The sequence below is a fragment of the Elephas maximus genome, chromosome X, assembly GCF_024166365.1.
Source record: "Elephas maximus indicus isolate mEleMax1 chromosome X, mEleMax1 primary haplotype, whole genome shotgun sequence".
Lineage (NCBI taxonomy): Eukaryota > Metazoa > Chordata > Mammalia > Proboscidea > Elephantidae > Elephas > Elephas maximus.
The window spans coordinates 107,026,730-107,049,259 of record NC_064846.1 but is presented as its reverse complement, the minus strand read 5'-3'; the positions used below and the strand labels follow the sequence as shown (position 1 = coordinate 107,049,259).

Here is a 22,530-nt window from a genome sequence, read left to right as displayed (position 1 = left end):
CCCAACACAGGGTAACGGTGATGTTATTATATAACAGAAGACAACATTAAAATAATAAAGAGGGATTAAGAAATGTAATCATACACCTTCCATATGGAGAGGAAGATACGGCGATACAAAGAAATAAAAGTTAGTTATAAATTTAGAAAAATAGGGGTAAATAACAAGGTAACCACAAAGGAGACAAACTATCCTACTCATCAAAATAAAATACAAGGGAAAAATAGAGACTCAGCAGAAACAAAATCAACAACAACAAATATGAGGAAAGGACAATATACAAAGAAAATCTACTCAGCATATAACATCAAGTGGGAAAAAGAAGCTGTCAACACACAAAAAAGACATCAAAATGATAGCACTAAATTCATACCTATCCATAATTACCCAGAATGTAAATGGACTAAATGCACCAGTAAAGAGACAGAGAGTGGCAGAATGGATTAAAAAACAAGATCCAACTGTATGCTGCCTACAAGAGACACGTTTTAGAGCTAGAGACAAAAAAGAACTAAAACTCAAAGGATGGAAGAAAATATATCAAGCAGATAACAATCAAAAAAGAGCAGGAGTAGCAATATTAATTTCTGACAAAATAGACTTTAATGTTAAATCCATCAGAAAGGATAAGGAAGGACACTATATAATGATTAAAGGGACAATACACCAAGAAGATATAACCATATTAAATATTTATGTACCCAATGACAGGGCTGCACGATACATTAAAAAAACTCTATAAGCACTGAAAAGTGAGATAGACAGGTCCACAATAATAGTAGGAGGCTTCAACACACCACTTTCGGTGAAGGACAGGACATCCAGAAAGAAGCTCAATAAAGACACGGAAGATCTAAATGCCACAATCAGCCAACTTGCCCTCATAGGCATATACAGAACACTCCACCCAACAGGAACCAACTATACTTTCTTTTCTGGTGCACACGGAACATTCTCTAGAATAGACCACAAATTAGGTCATAAAGAAAGCCTTAGCAGAATCCAAAACATTGAAATATTACAAAGCATCTTCTCTGACCATAAGGCCATAAAAGTGGAAATCAATAACAGGAAAAGCAGGGAAAAGAAATCAAACACCTGGAAACTGAACAATGCCCTGCTCAAAAAAGACTGGATTATAGAAGACGTTAAGGATGGAATAAAGAAATTCACAGAATCCAGTTAGAACGAAAACACTTCCTATCAGAACCTTTAGGACACAGCAAAAACTGTGCTCAGAAGCCAATTTATATCAATAAATGCCCACATCCAAAAAGAAGAAAGGGCCCAAATCAAAGAACTATCCCTACAACTTGAACAAATAGAAAGAGAAAAACAAAAGAAACCCACGGGCACCAGGAGAAAACAAATAATAAAAATTAGATCTGAACTAAATGAAATATAAAACAGAAAAACAATTGAAAGAATTAACAAGACCAAAAGCTGTTTTTTTTGAAACTCAACAAAATTGATAAACCACTGGCCAAACTAACAAAAGAAAAACGGGAGAGGAATCAAATAACACAAATAAGAAATGAGATGGGCGATATTACAACACACCCAAATAAAATTAAAAGAATTATATCAGATTACTATAAAAAAACTATACTCAAACAAATTTGAAAACCTAGAAGAAATGGATGAATTCCTAGAAACACACTACCTACCTAAACTAACACAAACAGAGGTACAACAGCTAAACAGACCCCCAACAAGAGAAGAGATTGAAAAGGTAATCAAAAAACTCCCCCCCCCAAAAAAAAAGCCCTGGTCCAGACGGCTTCACTGCATAGTTCTCCAAAAGTTTCAGAGAAGAGTTAACACCACTACTACTAAAGGTATTTCAGAGCATAGAAAAGGATGGACTACTACCAAACTCATTCTATGAAGCCAACATATCCCAGATACCAGAACCATCTAAAGACACCACAAGAAAATTATAGACCTATATCCTTCATGAATGTAGTTGCAAAAATCCTCAACAAAATTCTAGCAAACAGAATTCAACAACATATGAAAAAATAATTCACCATGACCAAGTGGGATTCATACCAGGTATGCAGGAATGGTTCAATATTAGAAAAACAATTCATGTAATCCACCATATAAATAAAACAAAAAATAAGAATCACATGATTTTATCAATTGATGCAGAAAAGGCATTTGACAAAGTTCAGCACTCATTCATGATAAAAACTCTCAGCAAAATAGGAATAGAAGGAAAATTTCTCAACATTGTAAAGGGCATTTATACAAAGCCAACAGCCAACATCACCCTAAATGGAGAGAGCCTGAAAACATTCCCATTGAGATTGGGAAGCAGGCAAGGATGCCCTTTACCATCACTCTTATTCAACATTGTGCTGGAGGTCCTAGCCAGAGCAATTAGGCTATATAAAGAAATAAAGGGCATCCAGATTGGCAAGGAAGAAGTAAAAGTATCTCTATTTGAAGATGACATTATATTATACACAGAAAACCCTAAGGAATACTCCAGAAAACTACTGAAACTAATAGAACAGTTCAGCAGAGTATCGGGATACAAGCTAAAGATACAAAAATCAGTTGGATTCCTCTACACCAACAAAAAGAACATCGAAGAGGAAATCACCAAATCAATGCCATTTACAGTAGGCCCCAAGAAGATAAAATACATAGGAATAAATCTTACCAGAAATGTAAAAGACTTATACAAAGAAAACTACAGTACACTTCTGCAAGAAACCAAAAGAGGCTTACATAAGTGGAAGAACATACCTTGCTCATGGATAGGAAGACTTAACATTATAAAAATGTCTAGTCTACCAAAAGCGATCTATACATTTAATGTGATTCCAACCCAGATCATAAGGGTATTCTTTAATGAGATGGACAAACAAATCACCAATTTCATATGGAAGGGAAAGAGGCCCTGGATAAATAAGGCATTACTGAAAAAGAAGAACAAAGCGAGAGGCCTTACTTTACCTGATTTTAGAACCTATTATACCACCACAGTACTCAAAACAGCCTGGTACTGGTACAACAACAGACACACGGACCAATGGAACAGAATTGAGAATCCAGACATAAATCCATCCACATATGAGCAGTTGATATTTGACAAAGGACCCAAAACATTTAAATGGGGAAAAGGCAGTCTTTTTAACAAATGGTGCTGGCATAACTGGATAACCATCAGCAAAAAAATGAAACAAGACCCATACCTCACTCCATGCACAAAAACTAACTCAAAATGGATCAAAGACCTAAATATAAAATCTAAAACGATAAAGATCATGGAAGAAAAAATAAGGACAATGTTAGGAGCCCCAATACATGGCATAAACTGTATACAAAACACAAAGGATCTAGAAGAAAACCTAGATAACTGGGAGCTCCTAAAAAGCAAACACCTATGCTCATCCAAAGACTTCGCCAAAAGAGTAAAAAGACTACCTACAGACTGGGAAAAAATTTTTAGCTATAACATTTCTGATCAGCGCCTGATCTCTAAAATCTACATGATACGGCAGAAACTCTACTACAAAAAGACAAATAACCCAATTAAAAATGGGCAAAAGATATGAATAGACACTTCACTAAAGAAGACATTCAGGTAGCTAACAGATATATGAGGAAATGTTCACGATCATTAACCATTAGAGAAATGCAGATCAAAACTACAATGAGATTTCATCTCACTCCAACAAGGCTGGCATTAATCCAAAAAACACAAAATAATAAATGTCGGAGAGGCTGTGGAGAGACTGAAACACTTCTACACTGCTGGTGGGAATGTCAAATGGTACAACCAATTTGGAAATCGATTTGGCGCTTCCTTAAAAAGCTAGAAATAGAACTACCATAGGATCCAGCAATCCTGCTCCTTGGAATATATCCTAGAGAAATAAGAGCCTTTACAAGAACAGATATATGCACACCTGTGTTTACTGCAGCACTGTTTACAATAGCAAAAAGATGGAAGCAACCAAGGTGCCCATCAACGGATGAATGGATAAATAAATTATGGTATATTCACACAATGGAATTCTACGCATCAATAAAGAACAGTGAGGAATCTGTGAAACATTTCATAACATGGAGGAACCTGGACGGCATTATGCTGAGTGAAATTAGTCAGGTGCAAAAGGACAAATATTGTATAAGACCACTATTATAAGAACTTGAGAAATAGTATAAACTGAGAAGAAAACAGTCTTTTGTGGTTCTGAGAGGTGGGGAGGGAGGGAGGGTGGGAGAGGGGTATTCACTAATTAGATAGTAGATAAGAACTTCTTTAGGTGAAGGGAAAGACAGCACACAATACAGGGGAGGTCAGCACAATTGGACTAAACCAAAAGCAAAGAAGTTTCCTGAATAAACCGAATGCTTAGAAGGCCAGCATAGCAGGGGCAGGGGTCTGGGGACCATGGTTTCAGGGAACATCTATGTCAATTGGCATAATAAAATCTATTAGGAAAACATTCTGCATCCCACTTTAAAGAGTGGTGTCTGGGGTCTTAAACGCTAGCACGCAGCCATCTAAGATGCATCAATTGGTCTCAACCCACCTGGATCAAAGGAGAATGAAGAACGCCAAGGACACAACGTGATTACGAGCCCAAGAGACAGAAAGGGCCTCATGAACCAGAGACTACATCATCTTGAGTCCAGAAGAACTAGATGGTGCCCGCTACAACTGATGACTGCCCTGACAGGGAACACAACAGAGAACCCCTGAGGGAGCAGAAGAGTAGTGGGATGCAGACCCCAAATTCTCATAAGACCAGACTTAGTGTTCTGAGTGAGACTGGAAGGACCCTGGTGGTAACGGCCCCCAGAACTTCTGTTGCCCCAGGACAGGAACCATTCCCGCAGCCAACTCTTCAGACATGGATTGGACTGGACAATGGGTTGGAGAGGGATGCTGGTGAGGAGTGGGCTTCTTGAATTTGGTGGACACTTGAGACTAGGTTGGCATCTCCTGCCTGGAGGAGAGATGAGAGGGTGGAGGGCGTTAGTAGGTGGCAAAAAGGACATGAAAAGAGAGAGTGGAGGGAGAGAGCAGGCTGTGTCATTAGGGGGAGAGTAATTGGGAGTGTGTAGCAAGGTGTATATGTGTTTTTGTGTGAGAAACTGACTTGATTTGTAAACTTTCACTTAAAGCACAATAAAAATTATTAAAAAAGACCCGCCTCTCCACCTCACAGCTGGAACAGTTAAAGCAGACCTCAGGCACATACACCCTTGCACTGTGATAACAAGGGCCTAGCTGCTGAAATGTGCCCACATGGGTCCGTGCAGTGGTGAAAGGCATTCAATGTGTGTGGACCACTTGTGCCTAGACAGGAGCCACTTCTGACCTGAGTTCCCAGCTTGGGGGTGCCCGCAGATTATTTTTTCCCCATTTGCTAATTTGTTCCTTCTCCAAGGCTGGGAGAATGGCTCAAGGCATGCAGCAGGACCTATCTCAGGCCTGGGGAAAATAGCTGTCACTGAAGCCAGCTCAGGACCTGTGGCAGGGGGAGGGAGGATCAGATAAATGGGAGAGAGTTCTTTTAAAGGGGTGGTATTTGATCCTCACGGTAAATTAGATGCAAGCACTTATCTTTGCTGAAAGCACTGTTCTTTGCTGATTCTGGAGGCAAGAGTAGACTGCGCCGCTGGCTCTCTGGCTGAGGAAACCATGTCTTGAATACCATCACTAGCTCTGCCTCGGTAGTACACTGCTCCCTTGCTCCCTTTCGCTGAGGAATCTGCACCCCAAACACTACTATCAGACATGCAGTGGTCACACCAGGGGATTGGAGCTGAGGGGCACCAGTTCCCCCCAAGTCGGGTCTGACAACTCCTTGCTGCTTTTGAACTGTCTTTCCCTCCCCTTGCTGCTCAGTCTGATTTTCTTAACTTTGCCTTTGATGTGCAGCTCTCCTAGCTTGTCACATATATAATCGATTCACTTGTTTTTTCAGGTCTTTTTCGTAAGAGGGATCACTGGAAGCATATAACTAGTCTGCCATCTTGGCCCTGCCTCTCCAAATTTCTTGGCATAGATGAGTGAGCACCTCCAGTGCTGCATCCACTTGTTGAAACATCTCAATTGGTATTCTGTCAGTTCCTGGGGCCTTGTTTTTTTGTTATACCCTTCAGTGCAGCTCAGCTTCTTCCTTCAGTACCATCAGTTCTTGATCATATGCTACCTCCTGAAATGGTTGAATGTTGACCAATTCTTTTTTGGTACAGGGGCTCTGTGTATTCCCTCCATCTTCCTTGGATGCTTCCTGTGTCCTTTAATATTTTCCCTGTAGAATCCTTCAATATTGCAACTCTAGGCTTGAATTTTTTCTTTAGTTCTTTCAGCTCGAGAAATGATGAGTGTGTTCTTTTTTGATTTTCTAACTCCAGGTCTTTGCACGTTTCATTATATTTTACTTTGTTTTCTCGAGCTGCCCTTTGAAATGTCCTGTTCAGCTCTTTTACTTCATCATTTCCGTCTTTTGCTTTAGCTACTCTACATTCAAGAGCAAGTTTTGGAGTCTCTTCTGGCATCCATTTTGGTCTTTTCTTTCTTTCTTGTCTTTTTAATGACCTTTCACTTTCTTCATATATGATGTCCTTGATGTCATTCCACAGCTTATCTGGTCTCCTGTCATTAGGGTTCAACGTGTCAAATCTATTCTTGAGAGGCTTTCTAAATTCAGGTGGGATATACTCAAGTTCATACTTTGGCTTTTGTGGACTTGTTCTAATTTTCTTCAGTTTTAATTTGAACTTTTATATGAGCAATAAATGGTCTGTTTCATGGTCTGACCCTTGCCTTGTTCTGACTGATGATATTGAGCTTGTCAATTGTCTCTTTCCACACATATAGTCAATTTGAATCCTGTGTTATTCCATCTGGAAAGGTCCTTGTGTGTAATGGCTGTTTGTGTTGTTGAAGAAAAGTATTCACAATGAACAAGTCATTGGTCTTACAAAACTCTGCCGTGCAATCTCCAGCATTGTTTCTATCACCAAGGCCGTATTTTCCAACTACTGATCCTTCTTGTTTGTTTCCAACTTTCACATTCCAAACACCAGTAATTATCAATGCATCTTGATTGCGTATTTGATAAATTTCAGACTGCAGAAGTTTGTAAAATCTTCAATTTCCTCATCTTTGGCGTTAGTAGCTGGTACATATATTTGAATAATAGTCGTATTAACTCTTCTTCCTTGTAGGTGCATGGATATTATCCTGTCACTGACAGCATTGTACTTCAGTATAGATCTTGAAATGTTCTTTTTGAAGATGAATACAATGTCATTCCTCTTCAATTTGTCATTCCCAGCATAGTAGACTGTATGATTGTCTGATTCAAAATGGCCTATACCAGTCCATATCAGCTCACTAGTGCCTAGGATATTGATCTTTATGTGTTCCATTTCAATTTTGACAACTTCCTATTTTCCTAGATTCATACTTTGTACATGACATGTTCTGATTATTAATGGATATTTGCAGCTGTTTCTTCTCATTTTGAGTCATTCCGTCTCAGCAAATGAAGGTCCTGAAAGCTATACTTCATCCATGTCAAAGAGGTTGACTCTGCTTTGAGGAAGCAGCTCTTCCTCATTTGTATTTTGAGTGCTTTCCAACCTGAGGGGTTCATCTTCTGACACTATACCAAACAATGTTCTGCTGCTATTCATAAGGTTTTCACTGGCTAATTTTTTCAGAAGTAGATGGCCAGGCCCTTCTTCCCAGTCTGTCTTAGTCTGGAAGCTCCCCTGAAACCTGTCCACCATGGGTGACCCTGCTGGTATTTGAAATACCAGTGGTATAGCTTCCGGCATCACAGCAATATGAAAGTCACCACACTATGATGAACTGACAGACACACGGAGTGTCCAACTATGGTTTGAATAAAATGTTAATAAAAGTTAGTTGCTATATGAAAACATTCTGCATCCCACTTTGAACTGTGGCGTCTGGGGTCTTAAATGCTAACAAGCGGCCATCTAAGATGCATCAATTGGTCTCAACCCACCTGCATCAAAGGAGAATGAAGAACACCAAGGTCGCACGATAACTATGAGCCCAAGAGATAGAAAGGGCCACATGAACCAGAGACTTACATCATTCTGAGACCAGAAGAACTAGATGGTGCCTGGCCACAACCGATGACTGCCCTGACAGGGAACACAACAGAGAACCCCTGAGGGAGCAGGAGAACAGTGGGATGCAGACCCCAAATTCTCATAAAAAGACCAGACTTAATGGTCTGACTGAGACTAGAAGAATCCTGGTGGTCATGGTCCCCAAGCCTTCTGTTGGCCCAGGACAGGAACCATTCTCGAAGACAACAGACATGGAAGGGACTAGACAATGGGTTGTAGAGAGATGCCGATGAAGAGTGAGCTACTTGTATCAGGTGGACACTTGAGACTGTGTTGGCAGCTCCTGTCTGGAGGGGAGATGGGAGGTAGAGATGGTTAGAAACTGGCAAAACGGTCACGAAAGGAGAGACTGGAAGGAGGGAGCGGGCTGACTCATTAGGGGGAGAGTAAGTGGGAGTATAGAGTAAGGTGTATATAAGCTTATATGTGACAGACTGACTTGATTTGTAAACTTTCACTTAAAGCGCAATAAAAATTGTTAAAAAAATTCTAATAAAAAAATTAAGAAAGAGAAAAAAAAGTTAGTTGCTATAATGTTTCTGAGGCTCTGCTATTTAATGCATTTTATTTGGTACTTTATATACCTTGGTTTTGCTCCTTATAATAGCCTTAAGAGGTAAGGACCCTCAATAGCCTCATTTAAGGCTATTTAAGGAAACTGAGGTATAGACATGTTAATTACTTGCAGCTGAACAGCTGAACAGATCTGAGTTCTGTGCAGACTCCTCATCTTCCTTGCTCCTTTCTTGTCCCCCCCAACCCAACATACACAAGGGCAGGAAGGATCCCCAAGTGGATTTGCCTCCAGAAAGAATGCTTGGAAGCAGCCTGGGGAGCCAAGGCTGTTTGAGGCCATGCCTCTGCAGCAGCTGCATAAATCCATACTTTCTCCTTCTTCTCTGGACTCAGCCTTCTCTATTTGGCCTAGCTGGCCCTGGGAAACTGGCCCAGGAGCAAAAGGTGCAAGTCTCAGGCTGCAATTGTTTCCTTCTCCCTGAGAAGAGTCTCTGGGGGGCAGGTTTGTGGCTTAGTCTCCTGCCTGTGTTGTGAGGGGAGAGGAGGAGGAAGACAGTCTGCCCTTAGTAGCGAGCCTTCTACTGGCCCCAGAATAGCCTGACACTGACCCTGGGAGCTGGGATGGTCCTAACACTTTCCATCACAGTCCACTTCTTGCCATGATAGCAGCAGCTGCAGCAAGTGACCCCTACCGGGGACCAAGGAGCAGCTTGAGAGGTTTCCTTTACTCATCTGTCCACCTGAGGCTTAGACAGCCACACTGGTTGAGAAATCTGAGGGTTGAGGGACCCTGGATTTGACAGGGTTATATTTTTGGCAGGAGCCCCTAAGGGAGCCAACCCCAGCTTGGGGGAAGCATGGAATTGGTCTCTGGCTGTCACCTTCATCTTCTGTCCCACCCCACTCTCCTGATCAGTGAATTCTTTGGTCACAAGTAAAGACACCATAGCCCATTGGGGAAGAACAATTTTGGGACCTGGTGGGGTAAAAAGAAATGTGGAGAAGGGGCCTGAACCATAGGTAGCTAGTTCTGGCTAGGCTAGAGGGCTTCCATATATGGATCACCCCTGCTGTCCTCCTTCCTACTATCTTGGGAGACACAGGAAGTCACTATGAGTGCTGTAGGGGACATGGCTCTTGGAGGGCCAAGGCCTGGGGGTGGAAGACAGCACAGTTTCAGGTCTGGTCCTTGCCAGCAGAAATGACCCTGCACCTAGTAGGAGGAGGACCTAAAGCTTGTGGAAGAGAATTTCAATCTCAGGGACACAGCTATGCCTTCCTCACCTCAGCATCGCCACATACACAGAGGGGACTTTTTAAAACTGCCCTAGCAGAGAACGTTGTATATCCACACACGTGTCTTTAAAATCCCCTTACATTTGACCTCCCCACCCCCTCCAGTGTGGGTCAAGGCATCTGATCCCTCAAGCTCTACCCCCTCCCCCACCCCGTGAATGACTTTCCCACACATGGTCTGCTGCTTCCTAAGAAACTGAGATGTGACCTGGAAGGGGTAATAATAACAATAATGCCAATCTTTCTCATTTGCACTGCACTTTATAGTTTAAAAAGTGCTTTTGGTGTCCTTTATCACATCTTATCCTCACCATACTGCAGTGGACTGGGAGTTGGGGCTAGGTAGAGGAACTAGTTTGATCTTCATTTTACAAGCACCTGAGACTCAGGGGTGCCCTAATCTATTCAGGGTCCTTTGACAGACATGAGGCTGGCATGGCCTGGACCCCAGCTCTGTGGCCTACAGCTCCTTCCAAAGGGACTGCCTTGCATCTGGGACATCATGGCTCTTGAAAGCAGCCCTCTGTGATTCAATTTACCTAATTTTTCTGTTCCCAGGAACTCCATCCTCAAACCCAGCAGGACAAGTTATCCTTTGATTCACAAAGATGTCTGCTTGGCCCTTGGGTTTTCCTTGACACTCAGGCACATTTATTAGTCTCACTCATTCTCTCCCTTAAATTACTGCCATTTCCACTCCCTCCTGCCTGATGAGGCCTAGATTGAATGTCTTTCCTCAAGGCAGTTTTTCTGAGCCCAGTGGGCTGTGTGCATTTCTTCCTTTCAGATTTATCCTGGGATATGTTAATAGGGTATAAAGAATGATACCTACCACCCAGCTTCAGAAATAACAGGTGCTATTTTTTTAAGACTGCTTCACATTTTTTTTTTTTTTACTGTTAAATATAGAACTCTCTCCCTTGCTAGCCTATGAGCTCCTGTGAGCTGAGGTCAGTGCCTATCACTTACTGAATGCTCAGGAGAGGTTTGTTTCATGAATTCCACAGAGGAGAATACAATTTCACAAAGAACTTTACTACTTCCACCCCCAACTCCCCCATGCCCAGCACCATAATGACAACCATGCCAGAGGTTTTAGGACTGGGGTGAAAACACCTGTGCTGTGGAAAGTAGGATTTAGATAGATGATAGGGCCTCTTTTCCCATCGGATTCGCAGATAGTGTGTGTCTGTATGATTATGTATTGTAGGAGGCCTGTCCATTGTGGGGCTATCAATTACAGGACTGAGTTAGATTATGTTGACCCTCAACAGTGTCATGTAAAAATATGACCCACACAGAAAAACTCCTAACCTGAGCAAATAGCAATGCATAGCTCTGCAGATGAGTATTTTCTCTTTCTTCTTTTCTGGCTATCCAGCCATTATTTCACTGTACTTTTAATATTCAGTTCTGCAGAGTACTCTTGATGGAAGCTTGGATCACATTGATGATTCAAGTGTCAAGCCAAGCAAAGGATCAGGCATAAAATTAATGTTTGCAAGACAGGGCCAAGGGCTCCAAGAGGGCCTCCTCTTAGGAGTGGATTATCCAATAGACAAGGTAAGCACAGTGCTTACCTGGCTTACCAGATCATCTGTAGTGAATAGTTTCACTACAGATTAGTAAGTAAGCACAATTAAGCCTGTGCTTACTTTGCTTACTGGGTCATCTGCCCCTGTCAGAGAATTTAAAATTGTAAAGAGGCTTTGATTCTGTAGGAGGGTGCAGTGGGCATGGGGGAGAGACAGATGCCAGCCATACCTAGAAGCAGAATCTTTGATGTGGTGAAAAAATATGAAATTGTTCACTACAGATGATCTGGTAAGCAAGGTAAGCACTGTGCTTACCTTGCCATTGGACAGTCTGCCCCATGGAGCCTCCTCTAATGAGGTCAGAGGCTAGAGTGTAACTGCCAGCCTGTCTCTACCACGAATCCTAGTCCACAGTCTTCCACTGCAGGTGAATATGTTCTGTCTTATTATCATGGCAGGCAATCACAAGGCTGATGTGCTGGCCAGGTGCGCTGGGACCACAGGGGTGCTTGCCTCTTTTTGGCACACAACTATTCTGCTTCCCTTTCCCACCTTAATTCCCCCTGTCTGCTGGCGGCTACCTTACAGAGAAGGCACAGTGGTAAGTGACTTACTAGGTGGTCACTGAGCCACTTGTTGAACATCTGCCGTCATTGGAATACACCAGATTTGGGGGTGGGGCATGTGTTAGAGTGGGTGATGGCTAGTACTTCTTTTTATTCCATCTCTGTGGCATTCAAGCGTTTGGAGGATCAGGAACCTAGAGCAGAGGGTGTCTTGCACTAGGGTTAGTTATTTTAATACCTACAGAGAGCCTGTCTCCCAGTCCAGAACCATGAATTATGTAAGGTCCTGTCTTCAAGAAGTTCTCTGTTTAGATCAGAAGCTACGTGGCGACCAAAATAATGCAGGGAGTGGAAGAGAAACAGCCTGCCTCATGTTTCTTAAATGGAAATTGGGGGTTCTGGTTGCTAAGGGCAGCATTAAAATCCCTTCCCAGCAGGAAAGTCAATTGAGAGTCTGACCTAGACCCACCCTCACATAACCCTTATGAGGGGGACATATTAGTAGGTCTCTCAGATAGAGGGGACTTAAACCCAGAGAGGTTAAGTACCTTGCTTGAGGCTACCACCTTGCCTTGTCTGACCCTCAGTTGCTGCCCAGGAGTGTGAGGTTCCTAATCTGGGGTTCCAAAGGTCTGAAAATGCCCTGCCAACAATTTAGAGAGCCCTTGGGGAAGAAATGAAACATCAGGTCTACTTTTCTTCCCAGCCCTAGGCAAAATGTCAACCAGAGCCCAGGCTAATCTGAAATCAAGGCCTGGAACTGGCGGAGACCAGGGAGGAGTCAATGGGCTGTTTTACAGGATGCCTTTCAAAAATTCTAGAAGTCAGAACAGACCCCCTTCCGTTCCCTAACTCCCCACTTCGATAATCCCTTCCACAGTCAATAACACCACTGGGTATTTCACACATGTACAGTTTTCCCTGCCTGGCTCAGTGCTTCCTAGAGCTTAAGATGGCCAGAAAAGAGGGAACTCAGTGGAGGGGTGGGGGTGACGGCTGCCTGTTGCTCAGTGTAGAGTTTTGCTGCCTTACAGCCTAGAGGGGGCCAGCCCAGCAAGCTAGGCATATGGAATGGATTAAGATTTCCCCCACATTTTCCCTTACTTTCTCTCTTGTTCCACTCAAGCCTGAGACCACAGACACCTGTGAAAACAAACCCAGCCTGGATGCTTTCTCACTAGTATCTGTCTCTCTGTCTTTGTCTCTTTCATCTCCTCCAGACCCAGCTATGGTACTTCCTGACCGATGATGTTGTAACAGTGACAAGAAGCCTGAGGCTGCATTTCCAGAAAGTACCTGAGTTGTCCCCATCACTATGGAGACACGAAATGATGAAGCGGCTCAGTACAAGGAAGTGGCAGCCTTTGGGGACACCCAGGTCCAAGGGCCAGCAAAAGGAGCCAAGAACAAGACAGCTGAGGCAAAGGAAGGGTCAGTGTCAGAGCCACCCTCATCCGGCCCAGGTAGGCTGAAGAAAACTGCCATGAAACTGTTTGGTGGCAAGAAGGGCATCTGTACCCTGCCTAGTTTTTTGGGGGGGGGACGAAGCAAAGGTTCTGGGAGAGGCAGCTCCAGGAAGGGTCTCGGCAAGAGCAAAACCCACGATGGCTTGGGTGAGGCAGTCTGTGGCCCTGAAGATGTTGCCAGTGAGGGAACTGACCTCACCTTACCTTTGCCTGAGTCACCCTGCAAATTTTCCAGCTCCCAGAGCACCCATGGGTCTTTGGAGACAGGCCCCAGATGCAAGATGTCTGTGCCCGGAGCCATAGAGAAGGCTGAGGCTGAGAAGTTTCCCTCTGTGCTCAAACCAAAGAAAGTTCTGAAAGGCTTTTTCAGCAGTATCCGCCGTCAACGGAAGGGCAAAGTCACTGGGACTGAGCAAAGTGAACCAGGGGTCAAGATGTCTGAGGGGGCCAGAGCCAGGTCTCATAAGCATGTGAGCTCAGACCCTCTGCTTCACTCTGAGGAGACCCTCCAACCCTCAAGCAAGGAAGATGCCAAATCCCAGGATGCCTCTGGGTCAAAAGTTTCTCCAGCACCAGAGTCTTCTCCACCAGCTACTGAGAAGAGAGCCTATAAGGATCCAGAAGAACCCACAGAGGTCTGTGCTTCAGCACTACAGCAGCTCAAGCTTGTCCCTGAAGCCAGTGGCCCTGAAGAGCCCCACAGTCCAGAGAAAGGGGACAATGTGGTGGCAGGAGAGGTAAATCTACCCAGTGGCCCTGTGGGGGATCAACTGAGCCTCTTGTTTGGGGATGTCACATCCCTGAAAAGCTTTGACTCACTGACAGGTTGTGGGGACATCATAGCTGAACAAGACATGGACAGCATGACAGATAGCATGGCCTCTGGGGGCCAGAGGGCCAACCGAGATGGGACCAAGCGAAGTTCCTGCCTGGTGACTTATCAAGGAGGTGGAGAGGAGATGGCATTGCCAGATGATGATGAGGAAGAGGAAGAAGAAGAGGTAGAATTGGAGGAGGAAGAAGAGGAGGAAGTAAAGGGGGAAGAGGAAGATGATGACTTAGAATATCTGTGGGCAAGTGCCCAGATGTACCTAAGGCCCAACCTGAACCTAAGCTACCATCCCACCACATCCCCTGGTGACCACAGCTACATGCTCCTTGACCCGGTTCGGTCTTATCCTGGCCTAGCCTCCGGGGACCTTTTGACTCCTCAGAGTGACCAGCAAGAGTCTGCACCCAATAGTGATGAAGGTTATTACGACTCCATCACACCCGGATTTGAGGATGATTCAGGTGAGGCCCTGGGGCTTGTCCACAGGGATTGCCTGCCCCGAGACAGCTACAGCGGAGATGCCCTTTATGAGTTCTATGAGCTAGATGACAGTCTTGAGAATTCCCCACCTGGAGATGACTGTCTTTATGACCTCCATGGTCACAGCTCTGAAATGTTTGACCCCTTCTTGGACTTTGAACCCTTCTCTTCCTCCCGGCCACCTGGGGCAATGGAGACAGAAGAAGAACGGCTAGTGACCATCCAGAAACAATTATTGTATTGGGAGCTTCGGCGGGAACAGCTTGAGGCCCAAGAGGCCCGGGAGGCACATGCTAGAGAGGCTCGTGTCAGGGATGCCCACACCAGGGAGAAATATGCCCAAGAAGCTCGCACCTGGGAAGCTCATGCCAGAGAGGGCCTAGCCCAAGAGGCCTATGCTAGGGAGGCCCAGGCCTGTGAGGCCCATACCAGAGAGGCTCGTGCCCAAGAAGCCCATACTAGGGAGGCCTGTGCCCGAGAGGCCCAAGCCCAAGAGGCCCAAACCTGGCAGGAGAAGCCCATCATGGAATATCAGATGAGGCCCTTAGGCCCATCAGTGATGGGCCTGGTGGCAGGGACATCAGGGGTCTCTCAGACTTCCCACCATGGAACCACCTCAGCTTTCCCTGCCACTGCAAGCAGTGAACCAGACTGGAGGGACTTCCGTCCTCTGGAGAAGCGTTTTGAAGGAACCTGCTCCAAGAAAGATCAAAGTACCTGTCTGATGCAGCTCTTTCAGAGTGATGCCATGTTTGAGCCAGACATGCAAGAAGCAAATTTTGGAGGGTCCCCCAGAAGGGCCTACCCTACTTACTCGCCCCCTGAAGAGCCAGAGGAAGAGGAGATTGAGAAGGAAGGGAATGCCACTGTGAGTTTCTCACAGGCCCTGGTGGAGTTCACCAGCAACGGGAACCTCTTCTCCAGCATGTCCTGCAGCTCTGATTCTGACTCATCCTTCACTCAAAACCTCCCCGAGCTCCCTCCCATGGTGACCTTCGACATTGCTGATGTGGAACGGGATGGGGAAGGTGAGTGCGAAGAGAATCCTGAGTTCCACAATGAAGACCTTGCAGCCTCCTTGGAAGCTTTCGCTATGGGCTACTGCCACAAACAAGCCTTCAACAACTATCGCAGCCGATTCTACCAAGGCCTGCCCTGGGGTGTGAGCAGCCTCCCTCGATACTTGGGACTGCCTGGCATGCACCCTCGGCCTCCACCTGCTGCCATGGCTCTGAACAGGAGGAGCCGCTCCCTCGACACTGCAGAGATCCTGGAGCTGGAGCTTTCCAGTTCCCACCTGGCTCAGGGCTACATGGAGTTTGATGAGCTTCAGGCCCAGCAAGAAGATTCCAATGAAGAAGAAGAGGAGGAGGAAAGAGAATGGGGACGAGACAGTCCCCTGTCCCTCTACACTGAGCCCCCAGGAGCCTATGACTGGCCTACCTGGGCCCCTTGTCCTCTCCCAGTGGGGCTAGGTCCTGCCTGGATAAACCCTAGCCAGTTGGATGGGCCTTCCAGCCAGTCTCCATACAGGCAGGCAACCTGCTATGTACCTCCTGTGGCCATGTCTATGCCTCTGCCAGTACCAGGGCCAGAGCCAAGGGCACCCCGGGAATCCGGGCCTCAGCTAGCTCGGCCTTCACACCTATCCCTGCCTCTGGGCCCTTGCTATAACCTCCAGCCACAGACCTCTCAGAATGAGAGGGCCAGGTCTCGAGATGTGCTGTTGCCTGTGGATGAGCCCAGTTGCTCCTCTAGTTCTGGAGGCTTCATCTCCAGCCCTCTGTCCCAAGCCAAGCCTGTGGGCATCACCCATGGCATCCCTCAGCTGCCAAAGATCCTGCCTGAGCCCCGACAGCCTCAGACCATTCACTATGGGGCTTCCAGCCTTGACCTGTCAAAGGAGGGGGCTGAGCAAGGTTCCTCTCTCTCTACCTGCTACTCCTCCGCTGTCGTGAATGGAAACCTAGCAGAGTAGTCATCCTCAATTCCAGAGTAGGGGCATCGGCCTGAGCATGTAGGGATCACGGGTTGGGCAGAGGGGTGGGAGGGTAAAGATTGCTGTTTAAGTTGAAAATCCTTTTGGCTAAGGAAAGCTCCTGAATTTTTGCCTTTGTTTTCCCACTCCCCCCTTCTACCATCTGTGGCCACATTTGGCTTGGGTACATCTTCCCAGAGAGGCTGCTGCTACACTCCTGATTTTCTTTTTGGGATTTCTTCTTGTGACCCATTCAGGGCTTGGGATACTGTAATTTTGTACCTATTCCAGTTGCTGAGTTAGTGATTATGTATATAGAGTGCATCCTTGACACAAGCTGATCCCTCCAACCCCACCCCCCCAGTGTATGATGGACCACTGATGAGCAGCCAGATCTGCATAGGCATTGCCTCCCACTCAGGGATGGGGTGATTGTTTGCTGTTAGCAATGTGAAATTATGGTACAGATTCTCCCCACCCCCACTCCTTTGGCCTTGGCATAGCTGCCACCATTACGTCAGATACCTGTAATGTATTTGTCTCAGCTAGACAAGTAGCATGTGTCTCACTGCCTATTGCTGTGGACTTACCAGATGGATGCTTTTTAACCTGGACTGCCATAGCTTAAGCTGAAGACAAACACTCTAATCCCCTTAGTGGAGTGATCAAACTCTTCCAGTTGCAAACAGAAGACAAATCAAGGTTCTATCATGGACACGTCCGTAGAGTCTTGAGCTCTGGAATGACAGGATTTTTTAATTCCTCTCTTAAGCCTGTGGCTGCGTAAGTTGCAGATACTGTTGAATTTTTTTTTTTCCTCTAAAGGAAGCTTTCATAATCTCATCACAAGGGACATGTTCTTTTAATTGAGAAACTGGAAGAGAAGTAAGGGCTGGGGTTTTTGAAAGGTGTAGATCCTGGGTGGTGCAAACAGCTACGTGCTCAACTACTAGCCAAAAGGTTGGCCTTTCGAACCCACCCAGAGGTGCCTGGGAAGACAGACCTGGCGATCTGCTTCCAAAAGGTCACAGCCTTGAAAACCCTATAGAGCAGTTCTACTCATGAGTCTACGACAACTAACAACAACAACAAGGGGAAGGATAGAAAAAGGAGGCCCCTTTGCTTCAGACATCAGAAGAGGGGATTTCAGACTTTGCGTAGCTCAAGACAACCTAGCTTTTTTAGAAGGGAAAATTGCTCCCCTCTGCCAAGCAAAAAGTTCCCTAAGTCTTGCCCACTCCTTTGTTTGGACACGGTATAGAGGCTCCAGGCTTGCCTGGCTGATGGCTACTGGAGCATTCCTGGGACAGGATACCAAAGCATCTCTGATGCCCTGCTATTCCGGGCTCTCTAAGAGCATTCATTTTCCAATTAGCCAAATCCTTAGCATCATCAAAGGACCAGGCTTCTTGAGAAGAAAGACTGTGACTCGCCCTCACTCTGCCAAGCTGTAAGACTGATTTGCATGGCAGTAGCATGTTAAATTAGGTTGGAAATAATGGTGGGGAAGACCTTGCTGTCAGGAAGGCATTTGTGATAGGCTAATCTTTCCAGGCTCAACCTCTCATTAATCACCAACATAAGAGGGTTCCCTTTTAATTTTTTAATTGGAAATGGCATACGAAATATTTTGTGCCTGGATGTGTTAGCCCAAATTATGAATCTTGCCCCGCTACTCACCTGTGCCCACACCCCACACCATTTCAATGCCTTTCAAGAGAAGAGGTCAACAGAGTTCTTGCCATTCCTGAGAAATAGCAACTTAGCTTGGGAACAGATGTTGTTGGCCCCCTGGGTCAAGGTGACTTTGTGGGCAAATTGCCCCTTGGCCAGGGGATGTGTCCGAGCTGGTCTTTGTCACCATTTCTCAGATTGGGGTTGGCCCAGTGCCACTCCCCACAAAGAGCAGACCTGGCTGGAAGAAGCTGCACACCTGGAAGCACCATGTGAGTTTGCATGGCACCAACACCACCTCTCAAGGAAATCAAACCGGCTCTCCAGGCTGACTTTGGCAGACACTGCAAAGAAGTGTATCAGTTGTGGAGCTAGAGAATGAAAGAAGGTGAGAAAGGCCCTCCTAACCCCAAGCCCAGCATTATAGGAAAAAAGTGCCCAAATTCCAACCATCTGGCCTCCCACCAAAGTTGCCCTGGGAAAGTGGGGCTGAAATTGGTTTGACTGTTTGGCAGGAAGTAAACACTCACCAAATGCCTTTACAACACGGGAAAACTCACCTCTTGCCTCCTCTGTCTTTGCTTGTCCTTCAGGGCAGCTCAAGCTCGTGTCTGCCTGTGGACTGTGCCAGCCACATCAGGCAGTGAGCCATCACCAGCCTCCAGCACCCACTGAAGAAGGAGAAGAGAAAAGTAGGTTGCCAGCCTTTGGCCAAGGGCGGAGAGCTGCCCTCAGGGGTAGGAAAGCAGCAAGAGGCACTGCTTCTGACGGGCTGACATAGCCCTGACACACCTTGCTGGTTTTTGGAAGGTCACTCACAACACAGAGTAGGGCCTGGCTGAGTAAAAGTTCATGGTTTAGTCAGCATCACTGCCCACAAGTCCACCTGGTGACCCATGGACAAGATCTTCACCACCAGAAATGGGGCAGTCAGGGTACATGGCCATGGAAACAGGCTGCTTTGAGTTTCACTCTAGATCCAAGAAGGTCATGGCAAAACCTCAGCTACAACCTAGAGGAGTAAGGAAGACTTGGCTGGGGACACATGATGATTACAGGCCTGGGTGACACTGGGAGAGCCAGCCAAGCTCCAGACCTCTCTCCAAACATAAGCTTGCTTGTCTGGCAGCAAATATACCCTGAATTGCTAAAGGTATTGGTGTCATGTCTACCACCTCCTATTAAAGGAAGGAAGGAGCCCCTAGGCTGTGGCCAGATGAACATAACATCTCCATTCCAGGGTACTGGGATAATACTTTTGGATATGACTTCAAGAGAAGGTATGACTTGAGAGGAGGTGGCTGTACTCATCTTGCCACCCAGTAGGCTTATCTAGTGCCAGACAACTCTGATCCTGAGAATTCCCAGATGAGATTGGCCCTTGGCGGGGAGGGGCAGTGAATGTGAGTAGAGAAGACCATACAGAAGACCTCTCCCAGGGCTGGGATGCCAGTTTCTTGGTGCTTTAGAGCCTTCAAGGAAGCCCTGCCTTGGGGCCCATTTACAGCCTGCCCTGCCCATCTAGACTCAGCTTGGGTACCAGGCCACAAGTCTCTTGGGGCAAAGGCTTCAATAAATGCCAGTCTCCCTCCATTCTCAATGCTGTACCCAGGAGGGAAGTGGCTTTCCACACCCCAGTAGGCTGAGTGCATGCCCCTCATCTTGCTGCCAGCGATTTTCTCACCTGTGCCAGTGCCACCACTCCACATGCCCTCAGCCCCCAGCCCCAGTTACTAGAGGGAGACTTGGGGGGTTTAGCAGGGAGACTCCAAGTTTACCCATGTGTATGTTGCATCCAAGTTGTTTTTAATATATATATATATATCTCAAAAGCCAATTATCTATTTTTGTATTGTTTGCATTTTATATTCATGGAAAATGTGTATCAATTGTTCTTTTCTGATGTATTTTATTTTTAAGCGGTGCTGTTTACAGTTTTAAACAAAACAAAGATGATACAAAAATCGCTGCTGCTTGTGCAGAGGGCTGGCATCTCAACTGACCAGGGCCCTCCCTCTTTCCCCTCTCCCTACTTCCACTTTATTGAACTGTCCTGCCCCTTCCCCCATGATAGGGATGGCAGAAGATGCCGAGGTACTGCAAACAAACACCAGGTGACTCAGGTGTGTGGAACCTGGTAGACAGCATATTGTTTCTATGGCTTTATTTTTGTTTTCATTTGGGCCCTCTCCCCCACCCCAATGTTTAGACCTTTGGGAAGTATTCATGTTTCTCTCTCTCTTTTTTTCCTCTATGTTTTGTGCTTTTCTTTTGTAATTAGAGTGCCCATGTTGTGTTATTTGTCGAGTTGTTTCTCCAAATGAGCATTTTGGGAACATTCTGCACACAGTGTGGAGGGCAGGGGGTTTCAAATACACATCTCTCTCCCTAAGAAGCTGGGGGAGATGATGACAATGATGCGCGAACTATCAGGAATTGGCTATCTCATTGAGAAAACCCTTGCATGGGACTTTCTAGGAGTTCAGTTAATTGTGACATTTACCCAGAAGAAACTTTGGGGAACTCTTTGACCCCTCTTGCTGCTTTGGGGAAATCTCTTGTACCCTACCACCATTCCTCCTCCTTTTCCCTGTTCCAGCCCACACGTGCATGGTACTTTGGTAAATTGTGACTGTCAGGGTGATTGATGGCTTGCTGACTTGATACCCCACTTTTCCATCCTATAGTCACCCCAAAGAAGAAAGTCCACGTGGCGTGTATATGTGTGAGGCTTGGGTCTGTTGAGAGGCGGGGCTTTAATTGTTATTCTTGTTTCAATTGGTGCTTATTTTCCCTGCTGTATATTGGGGTGGAGAACACAGGAATGCATATTTAGGTCATATTAAATAAAATGGCTGGGTGAAGGTGGGAAGAAATTAGGAACCGCAATACATCCCCACCTCAGGTGTAAGCATTCTTTCTCTCCCAGTGCAGAAAGGAAAGCGAGGCCCCTGGCTCCTCCTGAGCTTCACCTTCTCCATCCCCCAGGCATCATGGAATCATCTGGGATGTGACCTCTCCACTCCTAGTTCTCACTAACATCTTGATGCACTGCCTGTTTGTAATGACATATGTTTCTTTTGCTGAATGCTAATAAACTTCTGGGTTCAAGAGGGACCCCCTGCCGACACTAAAGAGTATTCTTGTGGTTTGTTCCGTACCAGTATGCCTGTTACTTGTGGTTGTTGGGTTTGCCCTTGAAGGGAATTTGAGGAACCAAGAAGGGAGATGGGTGGGGGGCACCCAGCGGGGGATATAGAAATCAAAGCTGAAATCATAAGTAGAAGAAACTTCAGTTATCCATTCAAGCCGTGTCCTACAACCCAGTCAGTGTTATTAAACTCTCTCCATCACACCTTCCACATTCCAAGGCCTGTCCCTTAAATCCCATGCACTTCTAGGGGCTGGCTAACACCTCTGAAATTAGCCTCAGTTGATGCAAGTGTGCTGGTCTCCCCAACAGCCAGGAGGTGGAGGTGTAGACTGCCTACTGATGGCTCAGTCAAAAGGATGGCTGGACTATCAGGCCAAGCTGCAAGGATGATATCCTTCACCTAAGTCTATGGCCACCTATTTGGCTGGGAGGATGGAGGGGGTATGTGGCTTCTGCCTCTTATTGCAGGGTTTCTGATCCTGAGGGCACCAGGGGTATACCACAGCAACAACCTATTCACCTTGCAGTTATGTCCTGATTTTCCAGGCCTGTCCTAGCCCAGATAGAAATCACCTGCCACTTTCTGTTACTCACACAAAGACCTGGCTGGTCCACCAACCAGGAGAAGGTGATTGTCCTTGTGGCTTTGGTTTTCCTAATCCAGACTCTTACCCTTGCCCGTGGAGCCTTCCAGCAAGGATATCTGGCACCTATTGTGGTGGCTACCCTGAGTCTCCCCCCCAACTCTCATCTCCAAGCCAGAAGACCTGAAAAAGCAGCTGCTTGAAAGTGCTGTGGGCAGTGCTGCCCTAGACACAGTTGGGAGGGCTCCTTGGGGCCCCTTCCCAGACCAGCAAAGGATTTTGGCAGACCTTGTGAATCAGGCAAAGC

General features: G+C 46.0%; 1 protein-coding gene across 2 annotated transcripts in view; it reads left to right on the top strand.

Annotated features, from left to right (window-relative positions):
- Positions 1-18,752, top strand: part of AMER1 (APC membrane recruitment protein 1) — a 34,198-nt gene extending 15,446 nt beyond the window's left edge. For both annotated transcript variants that reach the window (XM_049872966.1, XM_049872965.1), the window contains exons 2-3: positions 13,276-16,850; positions 18,683-18,752. In XM_049872966.1, the coding sequence (XP_049728923.1) occupies positions 13,371-16,811 (3,441 nt within the window). In that variant the 5' untranslated portion in view covers positions 13,276-13,370 and the 3' untranslated portion in view covers positions 16,812-16,850; positions 18,683-18,752. The remainder of the gene's footprint in view (positions 1-13,275; positions 16,851-18,682) is intronic.
- Positions 18,753-22,530: the final 3,778 nt, after the last annotated feature.